Source organism: Macaca fascicularis, chromosome 3 (assembly GCF_037993035.2).
Source record: "Macaca fascicularis isolate 582-1 chromosome 3, T2T-MFA8v1.1".
NCBI lineage: Eukaryota > Metazoa > Chordata > Mammalia > Primates > Cercopithecidae > Macaca > Macaca fascicularis.
The window spans coordinates 35,884,915-35,912,574 of record NC_088377.1 but is presented as its reverse complement, the minus strand read 5'-3'; the positions used below and the strand labels follow the sequence as shown (position 1 = coordinate 35,912,574).

At 52.5% G+C, this 27,660-nt stretch overlaps 1 protein-coding gene across 3 annotated transcripts; it reads right to left on the bottom strand.

Annotated features, from left to right (window-relative positions):
• On the bottom strand, positions 1 to 26,491 carry LOC123572271 (kinesin-like protein KIF19). Of its 3 annotated transcripts, XR_010585476.1 has the most exons (5): positions 26,182 to 26,491; positions 23,731 to 23,908; positions 14,543 to 15,537; positions 9,488 to 9,578; positions 1 to 1,953 (listed from the first exon to the last, which is right to left on the bottom strand). XR_010585476.1 is itself a non-coding variant. In XM_065541560.1 (3 exons), exons 1-3 carry the CDS (start codon positions 14,576 to 14,578, stop codon positions 1,178 to 1,180), a joined length of 903 nt encoding a protein of 300 aa, XP_065397632.1. In that variant the 5' UTR covers positions 14,579 to 15,286; the 3' UTR covers positions 1 to 1,177. The 3 variants fall into 3 exon arrangements, 2 of the variants coding, with proteins under 2 accessions (XP_065397632.1, XP_045243952.2); XM_065541560.1 differs by lacking the exons at positions 23,731 to 23,908; positions 26,182 to 26,491 and having other exon boundaries at positions 14,543 to 15,286; XM_045388017.3 differs by lacking the exons at positions 1 to 1,953; positions 9,488 to 9,578 and having other exon boundaries at positions 15,275 to 15,537.
• Positions 26,492 to 27,660: the final 1,169 nt, after the last annotated feature.

Genomic DNA, 27,660 nt, shown 5'->3' with positions numbered 1-27,660 from the left:
TATATGGATGAGACTCATATTTAAAACAGGCTGAGGCCAGGCACGGTTGGCTCACAGCTGTAATCCCAGCACATCAAGAGGCCGAGGTGGGCAGATCACTTGAAGTCAGGAGTTCAAGACCAGCCTGGGCAACATGGTGAAACCCCATCTCTACTAAAAATATAAAAATTAGCCGGGCATGATGGCCTGCACCTGTAGTCCCAGCTACTTGGAAGGCTGAAGCAAGAGAATCACTTGAACCCGGGAGGTGGAGGTTGCAGTGAGCCGAGATTGCGCTACTGCCCTCCAGCCTGGAAAACAAGAATGAAACTCTGTCTAAAAATATAAATAAATAAAACAGGCTGAGTAAAGCCCTCTCTAACGCAGGTGGGCCTTGTCCAATCAGTTGAAGAGAACAAAAAGGCTGACCTTCCCCCTAGCAAGAGAGGAATCCTGCCTGACAGCCTCCCAGCTAGAACTTCCACCTTTTCCTGCCTGTGGACTTGAACTGAAACGTCGGCTCTTCCGAGGTCCCGGAAATTATTCCCCTCACAAGCCAGCTCTCACCTTATTGATGCACCATGCTTTGGAACCAAGTAATGTCCCTTTTTTTTTTTTTTTTTTTTTTTGAGGTGGAGTCTCGCTCTGTCACCCAGGCTGGAGTGCAGTGGTGCGATCTCGGCTCACTGCAAGCTCCACCTCCTGGGTTCAGGCCGTTCTCCTGCCTCAGCCTCCTGAGTAGCTGGGACTACAGGCGCCCACCACCATGCCCAGCTAATTTTTTGTATTTTTAGTAGAGATGGGGTTTCACCCTGTTTGCAAGGATGGTCCAGATCTCCTGACCTTGTGATCCACCTGCCTCAGCCTCCCAAAGTGCTGGGATTACAGGCGTGAGCCACTGCACCTGGCTTTTTTTTTTTTTTTTTTTTTTTTTTTTTTTTTTTTTTGAGACAGAGTCTTGCTCTGTCACTCAGGTTGGAGTGCAGTGGTGCAATCTCAGCTCACTGCAACCTCCACCTCCCAGGTTCAAGCCTCCTGAGTAGCTGGGCCTACAGGTGTTCACCACCACAACTTGCTAATTTTTTTGTATTTTTAGTAGAGACCCTGTCTCTCTCTCTTAATAAAAAAAAAAAAGCAGAAATCACTGTAAAACTGTAATTTCACTGGGATAACTATATACAATATATACACACATGGTTTAACATGAGAGGAAAGCTTGAGAAATGTGACGTAAGAAGGATGGAGTGGGATGGGAGGCTGTTTCCCCAGAACTTTGTGCAAATCCCTGCCCTCCCCTCTGTCCTCCTCCTCCTCCAGCTGCAGCCCTGGGACTGGGCAAGGAGTGCCCAGGCCGACGTCCACCCACCGGCTGCACGGTCCCAGGGAGGGAGGGTGACCGCTTCTTCTTGGCCTTCCTCTCCACGGAGCGGTCCCTGCACCGGCCAGCGTGGGGCCACCTTCTGTCTGCCAGGCTGGGGTCTGGGGTGGTGCTTGACTTCAGGTCCCTGCAGTCCAGGGCCATTTCCTCTAGGAGGTGGCAGGAGGAGCGGCCACTGCTGCCCTCCCAGTCGTGCGCCTTGGAGTGCTGAGTGGCTGTGATGAGGGTGATGCTCTTGGTGCCCTTGGCCATCTCCTGGAGGACCCGAGCACTCAGGGCTGGGCCACCAGCCTCCCCAGCCAGCCTCGAAGTGCTTGGCTCCGGGACCGCGGGGTACAGCTTGGAGACCAGGCTCTTCATGCTCAGGGCACTTGGCTTCTGCAGGAAATCAGATGCCACCGGGCTGTCACCATGGTCCCAGGTGAGGTCACCAGTAGCAGCAGCAAGACAATGACTCCAGGCAAGTCGTTTATTGGGGGGGAAGGACCGTGGCAGGGGGACAAGAGTTTGTGCTGATCTGAGAGGGTCAGATGACGGGTTCCGGCAGGACAAGGGCAAAAGAAGGGCCAGCATGGCTGAAGAGACAGGCAGAGTCCCTGTGGACAGGATGGGGTGACCTTGAGGTACACTCTTGCAGCACTGGGAAGTCCCCTGGACCTCAGCCTAGTGATTGAGACATTTCCTGGGGGTCTGCCGTCCGGGAGCATCCACCTACCCCGGGGGCAGCACTGCCCCTTCTCTGTCCTGGACATTCTCCATCTCAGCAGAGGGCACTCCCCCAGGCCTGGAGGGGCAGCCCTATTGTGTGACCCACCCCCGTGGTGGCCCCTGAGCGGGTCCTGCCTGGCCCTGCAACGCCCCCTGCTCCTGCATCCCCGCCCCTCCCAGGTGTGTGGTTGAGCCTGTTCCTGCCCTGGTCATGGCGTTTAAACTCAGGCCTCAGGGTCATCCTCACCCAAGCGTGGAGGGGGGTCTCCCAAGGTCACAGCAGGGGCTTCTCCCAGGGGGCACAAAATCCCCGGCACCTCCGCAGAGGCGGGGCAGCCTCCCCAGTGGGATGGGGCATCGTCAGCAAGGTGGTCACGTGCTGGTGGCGGGACGCGTGCCCCACCTTCCCGCTTAGCCTAGTATTAGGAAGAATGAGTGGTGGCCGCTCCCTGATAACAGTTCATGTGAAAGGGTCAAAATTATCCTGTGAATATCCACAGCTTCCTCCGTCTCCCCAGGCCCACCCATCCGTCAGAGAGGTTCTCACATTCGGTTCCCACCTCCTGTTCCTCCCCACCCCAATAAAGGGAAGACTTCTTGCTTGCGAGGAGACAGGCTACACTGATCTACTCAAAAAATGGGTGCAAAGATGGCCAGGCACAGTGGCTCACGCCTGTAATCCCAGCACTGTGAGGGGCCAAGGCAGGTGGATCACAAGGTCAGGAGATCGAGACCATCCTGGCTAACACGGTGAAACCCCATCTCTACTAAAAATAAAAAAAAAAAAATTAGCCGGGTGTGGTGGCAGGTGCCTGTAGTCCCAGCTACTCGGGAGGCTGAGGCAGGAGAATGGCGTGAACCCCGGAGGCAGAGCTTGCAGTGAGCTGAGATCTGGCCACTGCACTCCAGCCTGGGCGACAGAGCGAGACTCTGTCTTTAAAAAAAAGAAGGGGGGGTGCAAAGATGGCTGGGCACTGTGGCTCACCCCTGTAATCCCAGCACTGTGGGGGGCCGAGGCGGGTGGATCACCTGAAGTCAGGAGCTCGAGACCAGCCTGGCCGACATGGTGAAATGTTGTCTCTACTATAAATACAAAAATTAGCCGAGTGTGGTGGCACATGTCTGTAATCCCAGCTACTCGGGAGGTTGAGGCAGGAGAATCACTTGAACCTGGGAGGCAGAGGTTGCAATGAGCCGAGATTGAGCCACTGCACTCCAGCCTGGGCAACAGAGTGAGACAGTCACACACACACACACACACACACAAAAAGTTGGTGAGGGGTTGAAAGAAATGGGGTGGGGGGGGAATGTGGAGAGAATGTGAGTAAGAGGGGTGGCTCACACCTGTAATCCCAACTCTTTGGGATGCTGAGGCCAGTGAATTGCTTGAGCCCAGGAGTTTGAGACCCCAGCCTGGGCAACATAGTAAGACCTCATCATTTTTTTTTCTTTTTTTTCTTTTTTGTCACCCAGGCCAGAGTGCGTTGGCATGATCTCGGCTCACTGCAACCTCCACCTCCCAGGTTCAAGCGATTCTCCTGCTTCAGCCTCCTAAGTAGCTGGGACTACAGTGCGAGCAACCACACCCAGCTGATTTCTGCATTATTAATTGAGAGGGGGTTTTACCATGTTGGCCAGGCTGGTCTTGAACTCCTGATTTCAAGTGATCTGCCTGCCTCGGCCTCCCAATGTGCTGGGATTACAGGCGTGAGCCACCGCACCCGGCCCTCATCTTTAAAAAAAAAAAAAATTAGCTGGGCATGGTGGCTCGCACCTCTAGTTGCAGCTACTTGGGAGGCTGAGGCAGGAGGATCACTTGCGTCAAGGAGTTTGAGGCTGCAGTGAGTGGCGATTGTACCACTGCACTCCAGCCTGGGCAACAGAGCAAGATCTCCTCTCCAAAACCAAACAAAGAATGTGAGTAAGAGGGGGGGCCTGAGAAGGAAGAGTCAGTAAGTGTCTCAGGAATGAGGTGTGGGCCTCTGATGTTCTTCAGGAGAAATGCAGAGAAAACAATGTGGCATTTCCTTTGGGTTGTGAGACCATTCTTTCTTGAATTTGGCACCATGCGAAGGCTCCTGGATTCATCATTTTACAGGTGAAGAAATGGAGGCCCAGAGACGTGAGGTAACTTGTCCAAGGTCACACAGCTAGCAAGGGATACAGGGAAGATGGAAACCCAACTCTGACTAATTCCTGAGCCCAATCTTTCAGCAATTAGATAATACAGATCCTCTGTGGTGCCCACACCCCAGAAAGACTGGAGAGCCAGTAGGAGACCGCAGAAGCCTAGAAAGTGCTTTTTCTATTTTTTGTTTTTTTGAGAGAGGGTCCTGCTCTGTCGCCCAACTTGGAGTGCAGTGGCACGATCTCAGCTCACTGCAACCTACGCCTCCCAGGTTCAAGCAACTCTGCCACCTCCCAAGTAGCTGGATTACAGGTGCACGCCTCCATGCCCAGCTAATTTTTATATTTTTTTGTAAAGACGGGGTTTTGCCATGTTCCCTAGACTGGTCTTGAACTCCTGAGCTCAAGCGATCCACCTGCCTCGGCCTCCCAAAGTGCTGGTTATAGGTGTGAGCCACCACGCACGTTTCAGAAAGCGTTTTTAATTTTTTTCACTCATTGAATCCCTTCAAGGACCCAAGAGGTAGATGTGACTGTCCGCAATCTACAGATGGGCAAAGAGAGTTTCAGCAAAGCCACCGTGACCGAGGTGTCAGGACACAGCGGGGAGTTACTCCTCTCCTCCGAGTCGCAGTCTCTTTCTTTTTCTTTTTAGAGACAGGGTCTTGCTCTGTCACCCAGGCTGGAGTGCAGTGGTACAATCACAGCCCACTACAGCCTCTACCTCCCAGTCTCAAGTGATCCTCCCACCTTAGCCTCCTGAGTAGCTGGGACCACAGATGCATGCACCTGCACGCCCTGCTAATTTTTTTTAGTTTTTATAGAGATGTGGGTCTTGCTATGTTGCCCAGGCTGGTCTCAAACTCCTGGCCTTAAGTGATTCCCTCTGCCTTGGCTTCCCAATGTGCTGGGATTACAGGCATGAGCCACTGTGCATAGCCCCCCTCGGTTTTTGTTTAGTTTTGTTTTTTGAGACAGAGTTTCACTCTGTTGTCCAGGCTGGAGTGCAGTGGCCTGATCTTGGCTCACAGCAACCTCTGCCTCCCAGGTTCAAGCAATGCCTCAGCCTCCTGAGTAGCTGGGATTACAGGCGTCCGCCACCACACCTGGCTAATTTTGTATTTTTAGTAGAGACTGGGTTTCGCCATGTTGGCCAGGCGGGTCTCGAACTCCTGATCTCAGGTGATCCGCCACCCTCAGCCTCCCAAAGTGCTGGGATGATCGCAGGCGTGAGCCAGCAAGCCCAGCCCCTGTTTTTTTAGTCTATAGGTGAAGAGAACAGTTCACCTCCCCACCACATGGCATATTTGGGAGGAGTCTATGCTGCACTGAAACATGTCCCCCGAAAATCCATGTCCACGCAGACCTCAGAACAGGACCTCATTTGGAAACAGGATCTTTGCAGATGCCATTAGTTAAGGATCTCAGGGAGAGGGCATCCTGGGTTTACAGTGGGTCCTAAACCTCAGGACAGGTGTCCTTGCAAGAAGAGGAGGGCACAGAGAGACAGGGAGAAGATCATGTGATAACATGGGCAGAGATTGGAGCCATGCAGCCATGAGTCAGGAATGCCTGCAGCTACCAGGAGCTGCAAGAGACAGGGAAGGATCCTCTCCTGGAGCCTCCGGAGGGAGTGAGGCCCTTATCCATGCCATGTTCTCAGACTTTCAGCCTCCAGGACTTCGGGAGAACACATGTCTGTTGTTTAAGCACCCAGATTGTCCTGTTTCCTTTCAGCGGCCCCAGAAAGCTAACGCAGTGATTAAGACACTAACTTGGGGCCAGGTGCGGTGACTCATGCCTGTAATCCCAGCACTTTGGGAGGCCGAAGCGGGCGGATCACCTGAGGTCAGCAGTTCGAGACCAGCCTGGCCAACATGGTGAAACCCCATCTTGACTAAAACTACAAAAATTAGCCGGGCGTGGCCAGGCGTGGTGGCTCACACCTGTAATCCCAGCATTTTGGGAGGCCAAGGTGGGTGGATCACGAGGCCAGGAGACGGAGACCATCCTGACTAACACAGTGAAACCCCGTCTCTACTAAAAATACAAAAAATTAGCCAGGCGCGGTGGCGGGCGCCTGTAGTCCCAGCTACTCAGGAGGCTGAGGCAGGAGAATGGCGTGAACCCGGGAGGCGGAGCTTGCAGTGAGCCAAGATCGCGCGGCTGCACTCCAGCCTGGGCGACAAAGCAAGACACTGTCTCAAAAAAAAAAAAAAAACAAAAATTAGCCAGGCATGGTGGCACATGCCTATAATCCCATCTACTCAGGAGGCTGAGGCAGGAGAATTGCTTGAACCCAGGAGGCAGAGGCTGCAGTGGGCCAAGATCGCACCACTGCCCTCCAGCCTGGGAGACAAGAACGAAACTCTTGTCTCAAAAAAAAAAAAAAAAAAAAAAGGCAATTAACTTAGGGCCAGGTTCGGTGAGCAGCCACTACCATTGTGATGGTTGCTTAAGGAGAGTCCTCCTTCCGGAAGCTTCTCTCCTGTTCTCCCATGGCCCAGCGTGGCACTGATGGTGAGATCCATGACCCTGATGGGAAAGGGTATGGCCTCCCCAGAGCCCAGGCCCCCAGTCAGGGCCACACACCAACCTCGTGAATTGGCGGAGTTAGCAGGATGCGGACGGAGGGCAGAGAGAGAAGAGATTCTGGCTTTACCAGTTTTCTTGATGGTGTGGCTTTCAACAACCTGTAACCCTCACTGTGGATCAAACACAAAAGCATCAGCACCAGCAGGGCCAGCTGCCTAGGGCCTGCATCCGTTATCGTAGTCAGAGAGAAGATAGAGCCTGGGCCTCTGTGGCCCACGCATTGTGTCAGAGCAAGCGGCCTTTGCCACGCTTTGGTGATTTGAGACCAAACTGGGCTCATTCATGCAACAAATACACACTGGTCCCTGACAGCCAGACCCCATACCAAAAGCCAGGTGCTCATCAATCTTAGCAGACATCCCCTGCCCTAACAGGCCACGTCTACGGGGAGAGACACACATTGAAGAACCCAAAGGAGGATGTACAGACCACAGCTGCCAGCTACACGAAGAAGAGAGGAGGGAGAAGGGCAGGAAGAGACTGCCGCAGACAGGTCATCAGCACAGACCTCCCTGGGGGTCTGGTCTCTGTCCCTAGTTCCTGGCTCAGACCTTCAAAAAGCTGTCCCGAGTGACAGGAATATCTTTGCTATGCTACTGGGTGGGCTCCTAGATAGCACCAGAAGGGACTAGTCACCAGAAAGACCAAGCAAGTGACTAGAGGGTGGAAACCTTGGGTGACCCGACCTCTTCCAGGCAGGCAAGGATAGCTGGAGATCCAGTCCCGGCATAACCACTCATGCCTGCGTCATGGAACCCAGTAAAAAGCCTGAACGCCGAGGCTCGGGCAGCTTCCTGGTTGGGGAACTCGGTGATGTTCTGGGAGCTGGCAGGCCCTGCCCCAGAGAGGGACAGCATGGCTGGACCTCACCTGTCCTGCTGCCTGGACTTAGAGGTACCGTTCCAGCTTGCAGCTTGGAGGTAGCTCAGCCACTGTCTCACCACAGTCTCTGCTGCTGCTGCAGGGATGGCTCTGGGAGAGGCGAGGTGGAAGTGTACCTCCTCTATAGATCAGAGGTTGGAGGGCCCTGGGTTCACTCACACGGCCCTACAAGTAGTCCCGTGTCTGTGCTTCTTTCTTTCAGAGTGAGGCTGACACCTGTCCTCTCTAATCCATGGCCAAGCTGCAAGTTCACAGGCAGCTGTGGTCCAGGAGCAGGAAGGCAGCCCGGGGCACAGGAGGAGGTGGGAGTGGCAACTGGTTCTGATCAGGGGGATGGGACACTGTTTTTACACACATATGCACACATGTACAGGCATGCATACACACAGAAAGGCATGTGTGTGCACAAACATGCTTGTGCACACACATGCACACATAACACACACAAAAACACACACACACAGACACGTGTGTACAAATGCATGTGCACATATAACACGTGCACACAAATATGTGCACACACAAATGCACAAACACACACACAGGCGTGGGCACTAGCATGCATGCATGTACACACACACTAACGGAGCCGCCCTGTCCTCTGCCTGGAGCCTGGGGTTTTCACTACACTGTGGAGGGGACAGGTTAGACCTGGGCGTTGCAGCCCGTGTGCAGCCTTCACTGCATCCTGGGGTGAACACACCAGCCACAAAAGGCATCTGGGGGAAAACTGGGGAAATGTAACAATAGGCGAGATGCCAGAGGATGTTGAGGAAGCACTGCTCATTTGGTTGGGAATGATAATCACAGTGTGGTTTTGGAGGGAAATGTCCCTGTTTTGGAACGGCCTATTAAGCATGTGGGGGTGAAATGTCATGATGTTTGTATTTTACTTTAAATATGCAAGCAAGGCTGGGTGCAGTGGCTCACGCCTGTAACCCCAGCACTTTGGGAGGCTGAGGCAGGCAGATCACTTGAGGTCAGGAGTTCAAGACCAGCCTGGGGCAACATGGCGAAACCCCGTCTCTACTAAAAATACAAACAAATTAGCCTGGCATGATGGCAGGCACCTGTAATCCCAGCTACTCGGGAGGCTGAAGCAGGAGAATGGCTTGAACCCAGGAGGCGGAGATTGTAGTGAACTGAGATCACGCCACTGCACTCCAGCCTGGGCGACAGGGGGAGACTCCATCTCAAAAATAAATAAATAAATAATGTTTTTAGGCCGGGCGCAGTGGCTCACTTCTGTAATCCCTGCACTTTGGGAGGCCGAGGTGGGTGGATCACGAGGTCAGGAGATCGAGACCATCCTGGCTAACATGGTGAAACCCCATCTCTACTAAAAATACAAAAAATTAGCCGGGCATGGTGGCAGGCACCTGTAGTCCCAGCTACTAGGGAAGCTGAGGCAGGAGAATGGTGTGAACCCGGGAGGCGGAGTTTGCAGTGAGCCGAGATCGCGCCACTGCACTCCAGCCTGGGGGACAGAGCGAGACTCCGCCAAATAAATAAATAAATAATGTTTTTAAAAGATACATATAAAATGGAAAGGGCATTTCTGGCAGCAAACTCCCCAGGCTCAGAGCTGCCCCATGCAGCGAGCAGCTCCAACGACGTGGTTCTCATTCTCAGACAGCCCTGCAAGGAAGGGGCGGTTCGATGCACTTCATGAAAGAGGAAATGGGCTCTGAGCTGGCCTGGGACTTGCGATTCACACCTGCCTCCAGCGTCCCGTCCCTGCCACCTGGCCTGGGAAGCAGGGTGACGGGAAGGAGGCTCGGTGACACCCTTGCATGGGACAGGAGGAAGCCCACCTACCTGTCCCTCTCCAGGAGCACTGGAGGCAGCTCAAACTGGGCACCCCATGGCAGGTCCTTCCTGTCGTCCGGCTGGTCGCGGCTGGACTCCTCTGGTGGGGGAGATAGATTCAGAACAGAACCGTCCTGAGACCAGACTGGGGGCTGTGTGAGGCTGGCAAGGACACAGGCGAGCTGTGTCGCTAAGCAGCGGGCCTCTGAGGGGTCACTGGAGCTCCACTGCGTTTCCTGCTGCCACGACTCGGAGAAAACTATCAGAGCAGGGAGGTGGGGGAAAGCCAGCAGCTCAGCTCTGTCCTTTGGGCCTCCACCTCAGGGACAGAAGGAGGCTCTGCTGCTCCAGAGGCTCCCCAAGGACGATCTGCACAGTCCTAGGCTGGAGAAAATGACACACAAGGGGACACCTGTTGTCAGAGCACCTTCCACCACCTGCAGGAGACAGGCATGGTGGCACGCACCTGCACTCCTGGCTGCTTGGGAGGCCAAGGTGGGAGGATCCTTGAGCCCAAGAGTTCAAGTTCAGCCTGGGCAACATAGCAAGACCCCATTTCATTAAAAAAGAAAAATAGCCTGCAGGACCTCAAAAAGTTAAACATAGAATTACCATATAATCCAGCAATTCTGCTTCTGGGTACACGCCAAGGAATTAGAAGCAGGGTCTTGAAGAGATATTTGGACACCCACTTTCACAGCAGCATGATTCACAATAGCAAAAGGTAGAGGTAACCCACGTGTCCACCCACAGAGAATGAATAAACCATAAAATGTGGTCAGTCCATACATGGAATAGAATTCAGCCCTAAAAAGGAAAGAAGGCCAGGCGCGGTGGCTCATGTAATCCCAGCACTGTGGGAGGCCAAGGCGGGTGAAATCACTTGGGGTCAGGAGTTTGAGACTAAACTGCTCAACACGGTGAAACCCCGTCTCTACTAAAAATACAGAAATTAGCCAGGCATGGTAGCAAGCACCTGTAATCCCACCTACTTGGGAGGCTGAAGCAGGAGAATCGCTTGAGCCCAGGAGGCGGAGGTTGCAGTGAGCTGAGCTGAGATCGCACCACTACACTCCAGCCTGGGTGACAGAGCAAAACTTTGTGTCAAAAAAAAAAAAGGAAAGAAGGGCCAGGCATGATGGCCCACACCTGTAATCCCAGCACTTTGGGAGGCCAAGGTGGGAGGATCACTTGAGCCCAGGAGGTTGAGACCAGCCTGGTCAACATAGCAAGACCCTATCTTTAATCCAAAAAATGTATATTAATTAATTTTTTTTTTTTTTTTTTTTAGACAGAGTCTCACTCTGTCGCCCAGGCTGGAGTGCAGTGGCGCAATCTCCACTCACTGCAAGCTCCAACTCCCGGGTTCATGCCATTCTCCTGCCTCAGCCTCCTGAATAGCTGGGACTCCAGGCACCTGCCACCACACTCAGCTAATTTTTTGTATTTTTAGTAGAGACGGGGTTTCACCGTGTTAGCCAGGATGGTCTCGATCTCCTGCCCTCATGATCTGCCCTCCTCAACCTCCCAAAGTGCTGGGATTACAGGTATGAGCCACTGGGCCCAGCACAATTAACTTTTTTTTTTTTTTTTTGAGATGGAGTCTCGCTCTGTTGCCCAGGCTGGAGTGCAGTGGCCAGATCTCAGCTCACTGCAAGCTCCGCCTCCCGGATTCACACCATTCTCCTCCTGCCTCAGCCTCCCGAGTAGCTGGGACTACAGGTGCCCGCCACCTCGCGCAGCTAGTTTTTTGTATTTTTTTAGTAGAGATGGGGTTTCACCACGTTAGCCAGAATGGTCTCGATCTCCTGACCTCGTGATCTGCCCGTCTCGGCCTCCCAAAGTGCTGGGATTACAGGCTTGAGCCACCACGCCCGGCCCACCTGGCTAATTTTTTGTATTTTTAGTAGAGATGGGGTTTCACCATGTTAGCCAGGATGGTCTTGATCTCCTGACCTCGTGATCCGCCCGCCTTGGCCTCCCAAAGTGCTGGGATTACAGGTGTGAGCCACCACGTCCAGCCTAATTTAACTTTTTAAAAATTAAAAAAGAAGAAGATAGTATATGCAGGCACATTGGACAGGCCACGTTTGGGGAGGGGATCAGGTTGGGCCTGGGTATGGAAACCTGAGACACGTAGTTCCCACCCAAGGCAAAAAAAAAAAAAAAATGCACTATTCACAGTGAAAGATATGGTTGAATTCAGCCTAATTAGAAGTCAATCATGGCCGGGTGCAGTGGCTCACACCTGTAATCCCAGCACTTTGGGAGGCCAAGGCAGTGATTACTTCAGGCTAGGAGTTCGAGACCAGCCCTGCCAACATGGTAAAACCTCATCTCTACTAAAAATACAAAAATTAGCTGGATGTGGTGACACATGCCTGTAATCCCTGCTACTCAGGAGGCTGAGGCACAAGAATTGCTTGAGACCGGGAGGCAGAGGTTGCTGTAAACTGAGATTGCACCACTGCACTCCAGCCTGGGTGACAGAGTAAGGCTCTGTCTCAAAAAAAAAAAAAAAAAAAAAAAGTCAATCATGAAGAGAGAGATACTTATGCCAGGGCATCTAGACACCAAGAAGTTCTTAGGACATTGACCACACTGAGAGAGATAAATGTAATCCTGGAGTGAGAAGCAGGTGGGGACATGATGCGTTGTGATAGGCATGTAAGATGGTCCAGGCCGGTAGAGGGTAATGCTGGCAAGAATTTCTTTTTTAAACAGAGTCCCGCTCTGTCCCCCAGGCTGGAGTGCAGTGGTGTGATCTCAGTTCACTACAAGCTCCACCTCCTGGGTTCACGCCATTCTCCTGCCTCAGCCTCCTGAGTAGCTGGGACTACAGGCGTCCATCACCATGCCCGGCTAATTTTTTATATTTTTAGTAGAGACGGGGTTTCACCGTGTTAGCCAGGATGGTCTCGATCTCCTGACCTCGGGATCCACCTGCCTCAGCCTCCCAAAGTACTGGGATTACGGGAGTGAGCCACCGCACCTGGCTTTTTTTTTTTTTCTTTTTTCTTTTTTGAGACAGAGGTTCGCTCTTGTCACCTAAGCTGGAGTGCGGTAGCACGATCTCGGCTCACTCCAACCTCTGCCTCCTGGGTTCATGCCATTCTCCTGCTTCAGCCTCCCGAGTAGCTGGGATTACAGGTGTGTGCCACCACACCCAGCTAATTTTTGTATTTGTAGTAGAGATGGGGTCTTGCCATGTTGGCCAGGCTGCTCTGGAACTGCTGACCTCAGGTGATCTGCCCGCCTTGGCCTCCAAAAGTGCTGGGATTACAGGTGTGAGGCACTGCGCCTGGCCACTGGCAAGAATTCTAAAGAGACTTGTGCACCCAGCAGATGCACTCATGGAGTTCATGGTAAGGATGAGCAGGGTGTGGGGACACAGCAGCAGCTAAGGTTGACACTGCATGTTCCCGGAGAGACTCGCTGGCAGGGATGAAAATTCATGCATGGTGCTGGGTGCAGAGCTCACGCCGGTAATCCCAGCACATTGGGAGGCCAAGGCGGGAGGATCGCTTGAGGCCAGGTGTTTGAGGCCAGCCTGGGCAACAGAGTGAGACTCTTCTCTACAACAAAACTTGTGTGTAATTAGCTGGGTGTGGTGGTGCACACTTGTGGGTCCAGCTACTTGGGGGACTGAGATGGGAGGATTGCTTGAGCCCAGGAGGTCGAGGCTGCAGTGAGCCGTGATCACATCACTGCATTCCAGCCTGGGCACCAGAGTGAGACCTTGTCAAATAAAATAAAATAAAATACGGCCAGGCGTGGTGGCTCAAGCCTGTAATCCCAGCACTTTGGGAGGCTGAGACGGGTGGATCACAAGGTCAGGAGATCGAGACCATCCTGGTTAACATGGTGAAACCCCATCTCTACTAAAAAAGACAAAAAACTAGCCAGGCGAGGTGGCGGGCACCTGTAGTCCCAGCTACTCGGGAGGCTGAGGCAGGAGAATGGCGAAAACCCGGGAGGCGGAGCTTGCAGTGAGCTAAGATCCAGCCACTGCGCCCCAGCCTGGGTGACAGAGTGAGACTCTGTCTCAAAAAAAATAAAATAAAAAAATACATATAAAATAAAAATAATAAAAATAAAATTACGTTACGTTACATGCACAAGAGAATGAGGAGATGCAGGATGTTTGCAAAGTCTCAGCGTATTCCCCACAAGATCCTCATTCGTGACAAAAGGAAAATAGTGAAATGGAGAAACTGGCAGCCCCCACCTTAACCAAGGCCCCAGTTCACCTCACAGCAATAAGACAAATCAACACTGTAAGCCTCTGATATACAACATTGCTTCTGCAGTTTTCTTGCCAAAAATGCATAATCTGAATCTAATCATGAGAAAACATCACACCAGCAAACCCCAAACAGGGAAATTCTACAAAGTAACTGACCAGTGCTCTTTAAGTGTTAAAGTCATGAACAAATCAAGAAAGACAGAGGGCCGGGCGCGGTGGCTCACGCCTGGAATCCCAGCACTTCGGGAGGCCGAGGCAGGTGGATCACGGGTCAGGAGATCGAGACCATCCCGGCTGACACGGTGAAACCCCGTCTCTACTAAAAATACAAAAAAAATTAGCTAGGCATGGTGGCGGGTACCTGTGGTCCCAGCTACGGGGGAGGCTGAGGCAGGAGAATGGCGTAAAGCTGGGAGGCAGAGGTTGCAGTGAGCCGAGATCGTGCCACTGCACTCCAGCCTGGGTGACAGAGCAAGACTCTATCTCAAAAGAAAGAAAGACAGAGGAGGCCAGGCACGGTGGCTCATGCTTGCAATCTCCCACGTAGAATCTTTGGCAGCAGCCCAGGATTGCAGGTGTCATGGGAGACTGATAGCAACTCAGACTCACACATATGAGCAGTGCCCAGGCCCACCCCAGCTCACCGAGGTCTGCCTCCCTCTCCCCAGCCTGAGGCCTCCTCATCCCCTGCCCCAGTGCTCTGGCTCCAGGCAGCTGCCCTGGGGGTGTCCTGCCCAGGGCCGAGCAGGGTGGGATAGTGCTGACTCCTGGCCTGAGCTGGAGGAGGGGGAAGGCAGGGGCTGGTGGGTGGGACTCACCCGGAGGGAGCTGAACATGAGTGGGTGCAGCAGCATCAGGCAGGTCAGCGCGCCCTCGTCCAGCTCCCGGGAGTACAGGCGGAACCGCTTCTCCAGGAGCTCTGGCACCAGGAGGCCACTGTCTGCAGGAACCACAACAGCAAAGATGAGGACAGAGCCAGGCACACCCACCCTGCCACACACTCAGAGGACAGGGCCAGGCACACCCGCCCACCATATAAGCAGCGGACAGGGCCAGACACACCCACCCACCACGTGTGCAGGCAAAACAATGGCGCTGGGTAGAAAGTTTCATTCTTTTTCTTTCTTTCTTTCTTTTTTTTTTTTTGAGATGGTCACCCAGGCTGGAGTACAGTGGTACAATCTTGGGTCACTGCAACCTCTGCCTCCTGGATTCAAGCAATTCTCCTGTCTCAGCCTCCTGAGTAGCTGGAACTACAGGCGCCTGCCACCACACCCAGCTAACTTTTTTGTATTTTTCTTTTTTTTTTTTTTAGTAGAGATGAGGTTTCACCATGTTGATCAGGCTGGTCTCGAACTCCCGACCTCAGGTGATCCACCTGCCTCAGCCTCCCAAAGCGCTGGGATTACAGGCGTGAGCCACCACGCCCGGTTCTGAATTTTTTTTTTTTTTTTTTTTAGCTGCATGCACAGCCTGCTCTTCCCAGAAATAAACGATGCGGTAGCCCAGCGTCCCCAGCCGGGCGGGCCTTACCCTGGATCAGCTGCCGCTCCTCCTGGATCAGCTGCCGCTCCTCCTGGATCAGCTGCTCGCACAGCAGCCAGTGCTGGTGGTAGCGCTGGATCACAAAGTCCTTCTGGCACAGCCGGTTCTTGCGGCACAGGTTGTAGGCCTGCAGCTCCGTGTTCTCCACCTCCAGCTCGTGCGCCCTGCACAGCAGCCGCAGCACCTCCTGCTGGTCCTCGCTGGTGACCCGCCTGGGCAGCAGCCTCTCCATCTGTGACGTCTTCCTCTTCGCGTGCTCCAGCCCAGCCTGTGGGGAAACCCAGAGCTTGGGGAGGATGAGGCCATGTCTGCTGCTTCTTATGGCCCCCGTTTATAGCGCTCAGGAAAGCACGCGGGTGATCGGCTCTGAACATGTGTTGCTAACACCGTCTGCCTTCCCATGCTCTGACATCTGGGACCTCCACCTTGGAGGCACTGCCCCTCCCAGAGACAGCCAATTCCTAGAGATGGTAAATGACACACCGGCCAGCACATCTTTCATCTACAAACCAACCAACCAAGAGCACGCTCCCCACCACCTCCTTCGTGGGGCTCTTGCACTCTGCCACCATCTGCCTGTCCTCGTCACCAAGGGCCAGGTACCAGATAACCAGGGACAGCCCCCAGGCCCCGGAGCCTGCTGAAATTACCCGAACAGCCAACCCTAAGCCCGTTTATCCTGCCTCAGCTGTTTCTTCCCACGGAAAAAACAACACAGGCTCAGAGCCACCTTTCCCCTGCTACAGAAAACCAGCGCTGGCCTGGCACGGTGGCTCAGGCCTATAATCCCGACACTTTGGGAGGCTGAGGCGGGCAGATTGCTTGAGCCCAGGAGTTCGACACCAGTCTGGGCAACATGGTGAGACCCCCCCCCCCGTCTCTACAAAAAATAAAAAAAAGGCCGGGCGCGGTGGCTCACGCCTATAATCCCAGCACTTTGGGAGGCCAAGGCGGGCGTATCACGAGGTCAGGAGATCGAGACCATCCTGGCTAACACGGTGAAACCCCGTCTCTACTAAAAATACAAAAAGTTAGCCGGGCCTGGTGGCGGGCACCTGTAGTCCCAGCTACTCAGGAGGCTGAGGCAGGAGAGTGGCGTGAACCCAGGAGGCGGAGCTTGCAGTGAGCCGAGATTGTGCCACTGCACTCCAGCCTGGGTGACAGAGCAAGACTCCGTCTCAAAAAAATAAATAAATAATAAATAAATAAATAAATTAATTAATTAATTAATTAATTAAAATAAAAAATTAGCTGGGGATGGTGGCGTGTGTCTGTGGTCCCAGCTACTTGGGAGGCTGAGGTGGGAGGATCGCCTAAGCCTAGGAGGTCGAGGCTGCAGTAAGGTATGATTCCAGTATTGCACTCTAGCCTGGGTGACAGAGCAAGTCCCTGTGTGAGAGAAAGAAAGAGAGAGAGAAACAAAAGAAAGAGGCAGACGGATCACCTGAGGTCAGGAATTCAAGACCAGCCTGGCCAACATGGTGAAACCTTGTCTTTACTAAAAATACAAAAAAATTAGCTGGGTGTGATGGTGGGTGCCTGTAGTCCTGCTACTCAGGAGGCTGAGGCAGGAGAATCTCTTGAACCCAGGAGGTGGAAGTTGCAGTGAGCCAAGATCGTGCCACTGCACTCCAGCCTGGGAAACAGAGTGAGACCGTCTCGAAAAAACAAAACAAAAAAGCCCCATTGATTTGGTTTTGATCAGTTATTAACTAGTTAGTAAGCAAACTCATCCTTTGCAGGCCACGTTGCTTATTAATATCTGTATTTGGCTCTGAAGTTCATGCTGTCTTGTCGATGTCCATTTTGGGTTTGAGCAAAAGACACAAAAAATATTTTTTGGCCGGGCATGGTGGCTCACGCCTGTAATTCCAGCACTTTGGGAGGCCAAGACGGGCGGATCACAAGGTCAGGAGACTGAGACCATCCTGGTTAACATGGTGAAACCCCATCTCTACTAAAAATACAAACAAATTAGCCAGGTGGAGCCAAGATCGTGCCACTGCACACCAGCCTGGGAGACAGAGCGAGACTCCGTCTCAAAAAAAAAAAAAAAAAAAAAATACATATATATATATATATTTACTCTTATTTTTCCATACTATTTAATTTTTTTTTTTTTACAGGAAAGACTTTTTGTTTACTTTTTTTTTTTTTTGAGCAAAAGACATGTAAAACAAAAAAATTTTTTTTTTTTTTTGAGATGGAGTCTTGCTCTGTCACCCAGGCTGGAGTGCGGTGGCGCCATCTCGACTCACTGCAACCTCTGACTCCTGGATTCAAGCGATTCTCCTGCCTCAGTCTCACGAGTAGCTGGGATTACAGGCATGTGCCACCACACCCAGCTAATTTTTGTATTTTTAGTAGAGATGGGGTTTCACCATGTTGTCCAGGCTGGTCTCAAACTCCTGACCTCAAGTGATCTGCCTGTCTCAGCCTCCCAAAGTGCTGGGATTACAGCCGTCAGCCACCATGCCTGGCCTAAAAAAATTTTTAAAGGTCAGAAGACTTTTGAAATGAAATCACATCATCTCCAAATTGCTGAAGGCAGATGCAACAATATTAAGAGGTTTCTGGCTTTGGCTACACAGCTTTCCAGTGAAATAAATGCCACCTGCTTTTAACAACATGACATCATCCATACTTTTTGCACTTGCCTAAAAATACACCTGCAAACACTTAACTAATGGGCTGAAACCATCTCCAGCTTCCACAGCGTTTCCCCTAAAGTCTCCATCATGTGCCCATTCTGTCATTTTTCTGAGTGAGACTGTTAGATAACCAGTTATCCTATAAATAGCTAGTATCAACATTTAGCTCGTCTCAGAAAACAAAAGCGTGGGCCGGGCGCAATGACTCACGCCTGTAATCCCAGCACTTTGGGAGGCCGAGGCAGGTGGATCACCTGAGGTCAGGAATTCCAGACCCGTCTGGCCAACATGGAGAAACCCTGTCTCTACTAAAAATACAAAAAAAAATTAGCCGGGCGTGGTGGTGGATGCCTGTAATCCCAGCTACTCAGGGGGCTGAGGCAGGAGAATCGCTTGAACCCGGGAGGCAGAGGTTGCAATGAGCCAAGATCGTGTCACTACACTCCAGCCTGGATGACAGAGGGAGACTCCATCCCAATTAAAAAAAAAAGAAAAAAAGAAAACAAAAACGTGAAGAGACATCCTTCCCCAGAGAGGAAGCTCAGGTGTGGGCTTCCTTCTGGCCATGTCCCTAGTCCTCCTAGGATGTGCCCAAGACCAGAACTGGGCTGGGCCAGGCAAGACAGAACCCATGCTGTAAGCCATCAAGCCCTAGCTCTCCCGGGGTTACTCCAGAGGGATCTCATGGAAGCTGGAGGCTGCCGTTCATACATCATCCACAGAAGGCAAGGCAGGCCTGGGGGTGTGGTGGACCCCACACCCCTACTCATAACCCACTTTGGTGGTCACCGAACTCCAGCCCTGCTCTCTGCTCCCCGCTGCCCCCGGTATCACTGTAACTCCAACATGAAGGGACACGGGCTTGGGAGTCAGACCTAGGTCAAGTCCCAGCGCTGTTCTTCCTGCCCCCTGCAGATTTGGGACAAGTTACCTCACCTCTCCCAGCCTCAGTTTTCTCATCTGTAAAATGGTCCTGATCAGCCCTACTGCATGGGATGAGCTAAAGTTCACCCAGTGGCCAGACGCGGTGCTCACACCTGTAATCCCAGCACTCTGGGAGGCCAAGGCAGGAGGATCACTTGAGCTCAGGAGTTCGAGACCAGCCTGAGCAACACAGGGAGACACTGTCTCTACCAGTAATTTTTTGTTTAATTGCCAGACCAGCCAGGCACGGTGGCTCACGCCTGTAATCCCAGCACTTTGGGAGGCCGAGGCAGGAAGATCACCTGAGGTCAGAAGTTCGAGACCAGCCTGGCCAACATGGTGAAACCCCATCTCTACTAAAAAATACAAAAATTAGCTGGGCATGGTGGTGGGCATCTGTAATCCCAGCTACTTGTGGGACTGAGGCTGGAGAATCACTTGAACCCAGGAGTTGGAGGTTGCGGTCAGCCAAGATTGAGCCATTGCACTCCAGCCTGGGCAACGAGAGCGAAACTCTGTCTCAAAAAAAAAAAAAAAAAAAAAAAAGCCAGCCCATGTACAGTGGCTCAAGCCTGTAATCCCAGCATCTTGGGAGGCTGAGATAGGAGGATTGCTTGAGGCCAGGAGTTCAAGACAATCCTGGGCAATATAATGAGACCCCCCCCATCTCTAAAATAAATAAAAGCAAGTTCACCCAGAGCCCACAGGGTCGGCAGTTAATAAGTGTTAGCGACTCTTATCGCTGTGGTCATCACTGTCGTGACTGTGACCACACACAGCCCGCTCCCCCACCTTGAGGGCCGCAGTCTTCCGCTGCTCGGCTAACAGCAGGTTGACCTCCTCTCTGGCCAGCACCACCTCGTGAGGCTCCGAGGCCTCGCCCTCATCCCCGTCGGCATCAGCCTCCGCTGGTTCCTCGCCCTTCTCCAGCTCGCCCCTGTCCCTTTGGGTGCGGGGCTGGGTCTTCTCCCGCTCCCAGCTACAGCCAGGACAGAGGGGGTGAGAGTGCAAGCCACGCCGGGGGCTGGGCATCCTGGCACCTCCACTTCCACCACCCCTCCTGGCACCTCCACTTCCACAGCCCCTCCTGGCCCCAAGTGAATTATGCATAGACATGGGCATAAAAATGGAGCTATGTGGCTGGACGCAGTGGCTCATGCCTGCAATCCCAGCACTTTGGGAGGCTGAGGTGGGCGGATCACTTGAGACCGGGAGTTCAAGACCAGCTTGGCCAACATGGCAAAACCCCATCTCTACTAAAAATACAAAAAATTAACCTGGCATGGTGGGGGGAGTGAGCGCCTGTAATCCCAGCACTTTGGGAGGCCGAGGCGGGCGGATCACAAGGTCAGGAGCTCAAGACCATCCTGTCTAACATGGTGAAACCCCGTCTCTACTAAAAATACAAAAAAATTAGCCAGGCGTGGTGGCGGGCGCCTGTAGTCCCAGCTACTCAGGAGGCTGAGGCAGGAGAATGGCCTGAACCCGGGAGGCGGAGCTTGCAGTGAGCTGAGATCACGCCACTGCACTCCAGCCTGGGCTACAGAGTGAGACTCCCTCTCAAAAAAAAAAAAAAAAGAGCTATATGATCTCTTCTATTTTTTCTAAGCGTGACCAAAAGCTGGAAGGAAACCCAAGAATCAGCAAACACCTGCTGCAGGCTCAGAGTGACCAAGTGCAGGACTCTGCAGCCAGCCTGGCCTCTAGCACCAGCACCGCTCATGCCACCGGGTGACTGTAGGCGCCTCCTGTGTCACCCTCTCCGAGCCTTGCTTCCTCCACAGTAAAGCTTGGAGGACAAAGCTCAGGCACCTGGGGGCTCTCAGGATTAACTGTATGCCCCGTGGCTCTGTGAAAGAGGTGCCCAATCAAAAAAAAGCCGGGTGTGGTGGTACATGCCTGTAGTTCCAGCTACTGGGGAGGCTGAGGCATGAAAATAATTTGAGCCCAGGAGGTGGAGGTTGCAGTGAGCCAAGACTGAGCCACTGCACTCCAGCCTGGGTGACAGAGTGAGACTCTGTCTCAAAAATAAAAATAAATAAAAAATAAAAAGAGGTGCCCGATCAAATCCGAACTACAAGGATCCCATGGAAACTGTGTGGCGGGAGGGTTAGGGGAGCAAGTGCAGCCATTTGGCTGGAAATGGATGAGATGGTGAGTGCATTTCTGTTTATTTGGAATTCCTCTAATGTGCCAGGCGTGGTGGCTCACTCCTGTAATCCCAGCACTTTGGGAGGCCAAGGCAGGAGGATTGCTTGAAGCCAGAAGTTGAAGACCAGTCTGGGCAACATAGTGAGACCTCATCTCTACAAAAAAGATTAGCCAGGTGTGTGGCTGGGTCTGGTGACTCACACCTGTAACACTAGCACTTTGGGAGGCCAAGGCAGGTGGATCGCTTGAGGTCAGGAGTTCAAGACCAGCCAGGTGTGGTGGTGCACTTCCTGTAGTCCCAGCTACACAAGAGGCTGAGGTGGGAGGATCGCTTGAACCTGGGAAGTCGAGGCTGTAGTAAGCCAAGACTGCACCACTGCACTCCAGCCTGGGCAACAGAGCGAGGCTTCGTCTCAAAGTAAAAAAATTAAATAAAAAAATAAAAAGTAGGCCTGATGTGGTGGCTCACGCCTGTAATCCCAGCAGTTTGGGAAGCCAAGGCAAGTAGATCACAAGGCCAACATGGCGAGACCCATCGTTACTAAAAATACAACAATTAGCCGGACGTGGTGGCGGGAGCCTATAATCCCAGCCACTCGGGAGGCTGAGGCAGGAGAATCACTTGAACCTGGGAGGCAGAGGTTGCAGTGAGCCGAGTTCATGCCACTGCACTCCAGCCTGGGTGACAGAGCGAGACTCCATCTCAAAAATAAATAAATAAATAAATAAAAAGTAGCCAGGCGCGGTGGCTCACACCTGTAATCCCAGCACTTTGGGAGGCTGAGGCTGGCGGATCACGAGGTCAGGAGATCGAGACCATCCTGCCTAACCCGGTGAAACCCATCTCTACTAAATATACAAAAAATTAGCCAGGTGTGGTGGTGGCAGGCACCTGTAATCCCAGCTACTCGGGATGCTGAGGCAGGATAATCCCTTGAACCTGGGAGGCAGAGGTTGCAGTGAGCCAAGCTCACGCCACTACACTCCAGCCTGGACAGCAGAGCGAGACTCTGTCTCTACATAAACAAATAAATAAATAAATGGAAGGAAGGAGGAATAGGAAAAAGACAGTGGGGGGAGAATTGGGAGCAGAAGGTGAAGGAGAAGAAATCGGCTTAAATCGTAACACCAGGCTTTGTTTTGTTTTGTTTTTTGAGATAGAGTCTCGTTCTGTCGCCCAGGCTGAAGTGCAGTGGCATGATCTTGACTCACTGCAATCTCCGCCTCCTGGGTTCAAGCGATTCTCCCACCTCAGCCTCCCAAGTAGCTGGGATTACAGGTGCGTACCACCATGCCCAACTAATTTTTTTGTATTTTTAGTAGAGACGGGGTTTCACCATGTTGGCCACGCTGGTTTTGAACTCCTGACCTCAAGTGATCCACCTGCCTTGGCCTCCCAAAGTGCTGGGATTATAGGAGTGAGCCGCCATGCCCGGCCAGAACCAGGTTTTAAGTCACCCATAAGTGTGGCGGCCATGGGTCCTGGTTTGTCCAGGGCAGTCCCAGGGGACACAATTGTCCAGTGTTTTTGTTTGTTTGTTTTTGTTTTTTTGAGACAGAGTCTTGCTCTGTTGCCAGGCTGGAGTGCAGTGGCGCGATCTCACCTCACTGTAACCTCCGCCTCCTGGGTTCAAGCAATTCGCCTGCCTCAGCCTCCCAAGTAGCTGGGATTCCAGGTGTACGCCTCCATGCCCAGCTAATTTTGTTGTATTTTTAGTAGAGGCGGCGTTTCACCATGTTGGCCACACTGATGCTGGCCACGCTGGTTTTGAACTCCTGACCTCGAGTGATCTATCTGCCTCAGCCTCCCAAAGTGCTAGGATTACAGGCATGAGCCACTGCACCTGGCCAGCACCAGGTTTTAAGTCACCCATAAGTGTGGTGGCCAAGGGTCCTGGTTTGTCCAGGGCAGTCCCAGAGGACACGATTGTCCCAGTGTGATTGTTTTTTTTGTTGTTGTTTTTGGTTTTTTTTGAGACAGAGTCTCGCTCTGCCATCCGGGCTAGAGTGCAATGGCATGATCTCGGCTCACTGCAACCTCCACCTCCCAAGTTCAAGCAATTCTCCTGCCTCAGCCTCCCGAGTAACTGGTATTACAGGCACCCACCACCACGCCCAGGTAATTTTTGTATTTTTTGTAGAGACGGGGTTTCACCATGTTGGCCAGGCTGGTCTCAAACTCCTGACCTCAGGTGATCCACCCACCTCGGCCTTCCAAAGTGCTGGGATTACAAGCATGAGCCACCACGCCTGGCCGGCCCAGTGTAATGTTAACAGCCCCCTTTCACCTCCAGATGCACCCTGGTGTGGATGGGAATCGCATGGCCAGTGTCTCTGCACATGGCCACTCTGTGCTCAGTGGGTCTGAGCAGGGAGTGAGTGTGCAACGAGAGAAAAGCCCTGGTATAGGACGGGGCAAGCCCACATCTCCTCTACGCTTCAGTATCCCCTCCCATAGTGGGGTTGGGCCTAGCTGACCTACCAGGCTGCCGCTGGACTCCAGCCTGTGTGAGAGATGAAAGGAATCTGGAAGCCCGTCCTACCTGGCCCAGCGTAGCCACAGGGGCAGGTGAGCACGGGAGGAACAGGAACCTGCAGGCAGCAGAGGGTAGCTGGACAACAGCAAAAGGAGCTCCCAGCAGTGGCCCCTCTGCTCTGGCAGGCAGGCCGGCCCTGCCCTGTTAGGAGGGACAGTGCTGGGGTCCGGGTGGGGCTGAGCCAGCGGGCACACTCACTCTGCAATGGACAGCAGGTGGCGGGACACGTCCGTGTGCAGCTCAATGTTGGTGTTCTTCAGCTCCACCAGGCTGTGTCGCATCTCCATCTGCTCCTTGAAGGCCCCGATGAGCTGTGCCCAGATCTTGTTCATCTGTACGTGGCTGTCCTCCTCTGTGTCATGGGACAGCATTGGGACTGCGGGCAGGAAGGGAGCTGGCTGAACCAGGAGCAGTGCCACCTAAGTCAGGGTTGGACTCCATGCCCACCCACCAAGATGGTGTCTGGCCCACAGAGAAGCTCATGGATGGATGAGTGAATGGAGATGGATGGATGGGTGGTGGATGGTGAATGGATGGAGAGAGAGAATGAATGGATAATGATGGATGGATGGAGGCTGGAGGGTAGATGGATAGATGAGTATGAATGGTTGGGGATGAATGGATAGATAAATGGATGGATAAATAATGGATGGATGATGGGTGGTTGGGTGGATGAACAGAGGATGGATGGATGAGGATGTACGGTTGAGGATGGGTAGATGGATGGAAATATGGATGGATGCATAGATGCATGGTGGATGGATGGATGATGGATAGATAGATGGATGACTAGATGAATGGGTAGATAGATGGATGGAGATGAATGGTTGGGAATGGGTGGATGGATAGAAGAATGGATGGATGAATGGATAGATGCATGGTAGATGGATGGATGGATGGATGGATGGATGGATAAGTGGATGAATAGGCGGATGGATGAAGATGAATGGTTGGGGATGGGTGGATGTATGAAAGAATGGATGGATGGATGGATAGATGCATGGTGGATGGAAGGATGGATGGATGGATGATGTATGGATAGATGGATGAGTGGATGAATGGGTAGATGGATGGATGGAGATGAATGGTTGGGGATGGGTGAATGGATGAATGGATGGATGGATGAGGATGGATAAATGGATGGATGGATAGATGGATGGATATGGATGAATGGATGGGTGGATGGATGGATGGATGGATGGATATGGATGAATGGATGGGTAGATGGATGGATGGATGAGGTTGGATGAATGGATGGGTGGAAGGATGGATGGATGGATGGATGGGTAGATGGGTGAACAGAGGGTAAATGGATGGATGGGTGAGCGGGTAGATGTGTAAATAGGTGGATGGGTAGATGGATGGCTGGACTTGTGGATAAATTGATAGATGATTTAGAGGAATTTAAACCCCCTCTTTGCCTGGCTTGGGGTCAGGCTACCTGGATTTGAGTCTCAGGAACCCAAATAGTGTTGAGTCTGGACCAACCATCTCAGCTCAGACCTCCCTTTCCCAGTGAGACACTCCCAGACCCTCGCTCTGGGCCACCTGCCACCTGCTCTGATGACACCCTGCCTTCTCCTTCACAGTACTCGGCACATCTATGATTAAGTAACATTTTGTGAAAAATGTTTCATATCTGTCTTTCCTGGTTGAATGGAAGCTCCATGGAGCAAAATCATTCCTGTTTCCAACAGTAAGTTCCTACCTAATAGTTGCCCAGCAGCTAATCAATGGTTTTCTCTGCCTGCCCCAGTAGACGGCTCCACCCTGGACATGCACAGTTTGTCCAGTCTGTTCCCATGACCTTGAGGGTAGTGGTCAAGAGCTGCCTTTTCCTTAAATGTCGAGCAATCTGGGTTGGCAAAACAAATTATGGTGCATGCAGATGAACGAATCGCTGCAGTCATTAAAACAAGGTTTTCAGGCCAAGTGCAGTGGCTCACGCCTGTAACCCCAGCACGTTGGGAGGGCAAGGCGGGCAGATCACTTGAGGTCAGGAGTTCCAGACCAGTCTCGCCAACATGGTAAAACCCTTTCTCTACTAAAGATACAAAAATTAGCTGGGCATGGTGGCAGGTGCCTGTAATCCCAGCTAAACAGGAGGCTGAGGAAGGAGAATCACTTGAACCCAGGAGGCGGAGGTTGCAGTGAGCCAAAATCATGCTACCACACTCCAGCCTGGGCAATAGAGTGAGACTCTGTCTCAAAAAAAAAAAAAAAAAAGTGAGCTGGATGTGGTGGCACATGCCTCTAGTCCCAACTACTCAGGAGGCTGAAGCAGGAGGATCACTTAAACCCAGGAGGCTGAGGCTGCCGTGAGCTATGATTGCATCACTGCACTCCAGCCTGGGCAATAGGGTGAAACGTTGTCTCTAAAGAAAAGAAAAGAAAAGAATCCAACCCCTCATTTACAAAGGAAGAATTAGAGCCCAGGGTCAGGGACACATTGAGGTAGTGGCCAGGTTGGAATTAAAGCCTGGGCGGGGCCCCCAAAGCGCTCTCTGGGAGCAGGTTCTCAGAGTGGCCGGAGCAACCAGCTCCAGACAGGGAGGGGTAACCAGGACAGGGACGTATTCTGGGAGCCCTGGGAGGGCGACAGTGCTGCTGTGCCTGCAGGGGGCGCCACGCCCCGCTCGGCCTACCTACCTCGGGCGTCCCGGATGCTGGCTTCACTTTTCTTCTCCTTTTCTCGCTTCCCAATTTTTGATTTAAGGTGCTTGATCTCCCTGGGCAGGTCGGAGATGACCTCCATGTACTGCGCGATGCGGTAGGAGAAGTTCAGCAGGTTACGCTTCACCTAGCGGGGGCAGGACACGCAGCCAAAGTCAGAACCGGCAGGAAATGCGCCACGAAGGATGCGTTTGAAAGAATGCAAACATGCGTTTGTTATAAAATTCAACTAAATGCTATTCAGCCTGAAAACGGAAGGGAACTGGTCACACATGGTGGCTCACACCTGTAATCTCAGCACTTTGGGAGGCCAAGGCAGGAGGATCACTTGAGCTCAGGAGTTTGTGACCAGCCTGGGCAACATAGCAAGACCCCATCTCTCTTTTTTTTTTTTTTTTTTTTTGCAAGACCCCATCTCTACAAAAAATTTTTAAATTAGCCAGGTGTGGTGGCTCATACCTGTGGTCCCAGCTACTCGGGAGGCTCAGGTAGGAAGATCACTTGAGCCCAGGAGGTTGAAGCTGTAGTAAGCTATGATTGCACCACTGCACTCTAGCCTGGGCAACAGAGCAAGATTCTGTCTGAAAAAAAAAAAAAAAAAAAGGAATTCTGAGAGTTGCTATAAGATGGTTGGGGCTGGGTATGGTGGCTCAAGCCTGTAATCCCAGCACTTTGGGAGGCCGAGACGGGCGGATCACGAGGTCAGGAGATCAAGACCATCCTGGCTAACACGGTGAAACCCCGTCTCTACTAAAAAATACAAAAAATTAGCCGGGCACGGTGGTGGGCGCCTGTGGTCCCAGCTACGCGGGAGGCTGAGGCAGGAGAATGGCGTGAACCCGGGAGGCGGAGCTTGCAGTGAGCTGAAATCCGGCGACTGCACTCCAGCCTGGGTGACAGAGCAAGACTCCGTCTCAAAAAAAAAAAAAAAAAAAAAGATGGTTAGACCTCCAGGACATGCTGCTGAGTGAAATAAGCCAGTCCCAGCAGGACAGATACTGTGTATTCCGCCTACGTGAGGTCCTCGGCCAGGCGTGGTGGCTCACGCCTGTAATCCCAGCACTTTGGGAGGCCAAGGCGGGCAGACCACTTGAGGTCAGGAGTTTGAGACCAGCCTGGCCAACATAGTGAACCCTATCTCCACTAAAAAAAATAAAAATAAAAAAATTAGCTGGGTATGGTGGTGCATGCCTATAGTCCCAGCTACTTGGGAGGCTGAGGCAGGAGAAACACTTGAACCCGAGAGGCAGAGGTTGCAGTGAGCTGAGATCGCGCCATTGCACTCCAGCCTGAGCAACACAGTGAGACTCCATCTCAAAACAAAAAACAAAAAAAAACACCTACAGCCAGGCACGGTGGCTCACACCTGTAATCCCAGCACTTTGGGAGGCCGAGGCAGGCAGATCACGAGGTCAGGAGTTTGAGACCAGCCTGCCTAGCGTGGTGCAACCCTAT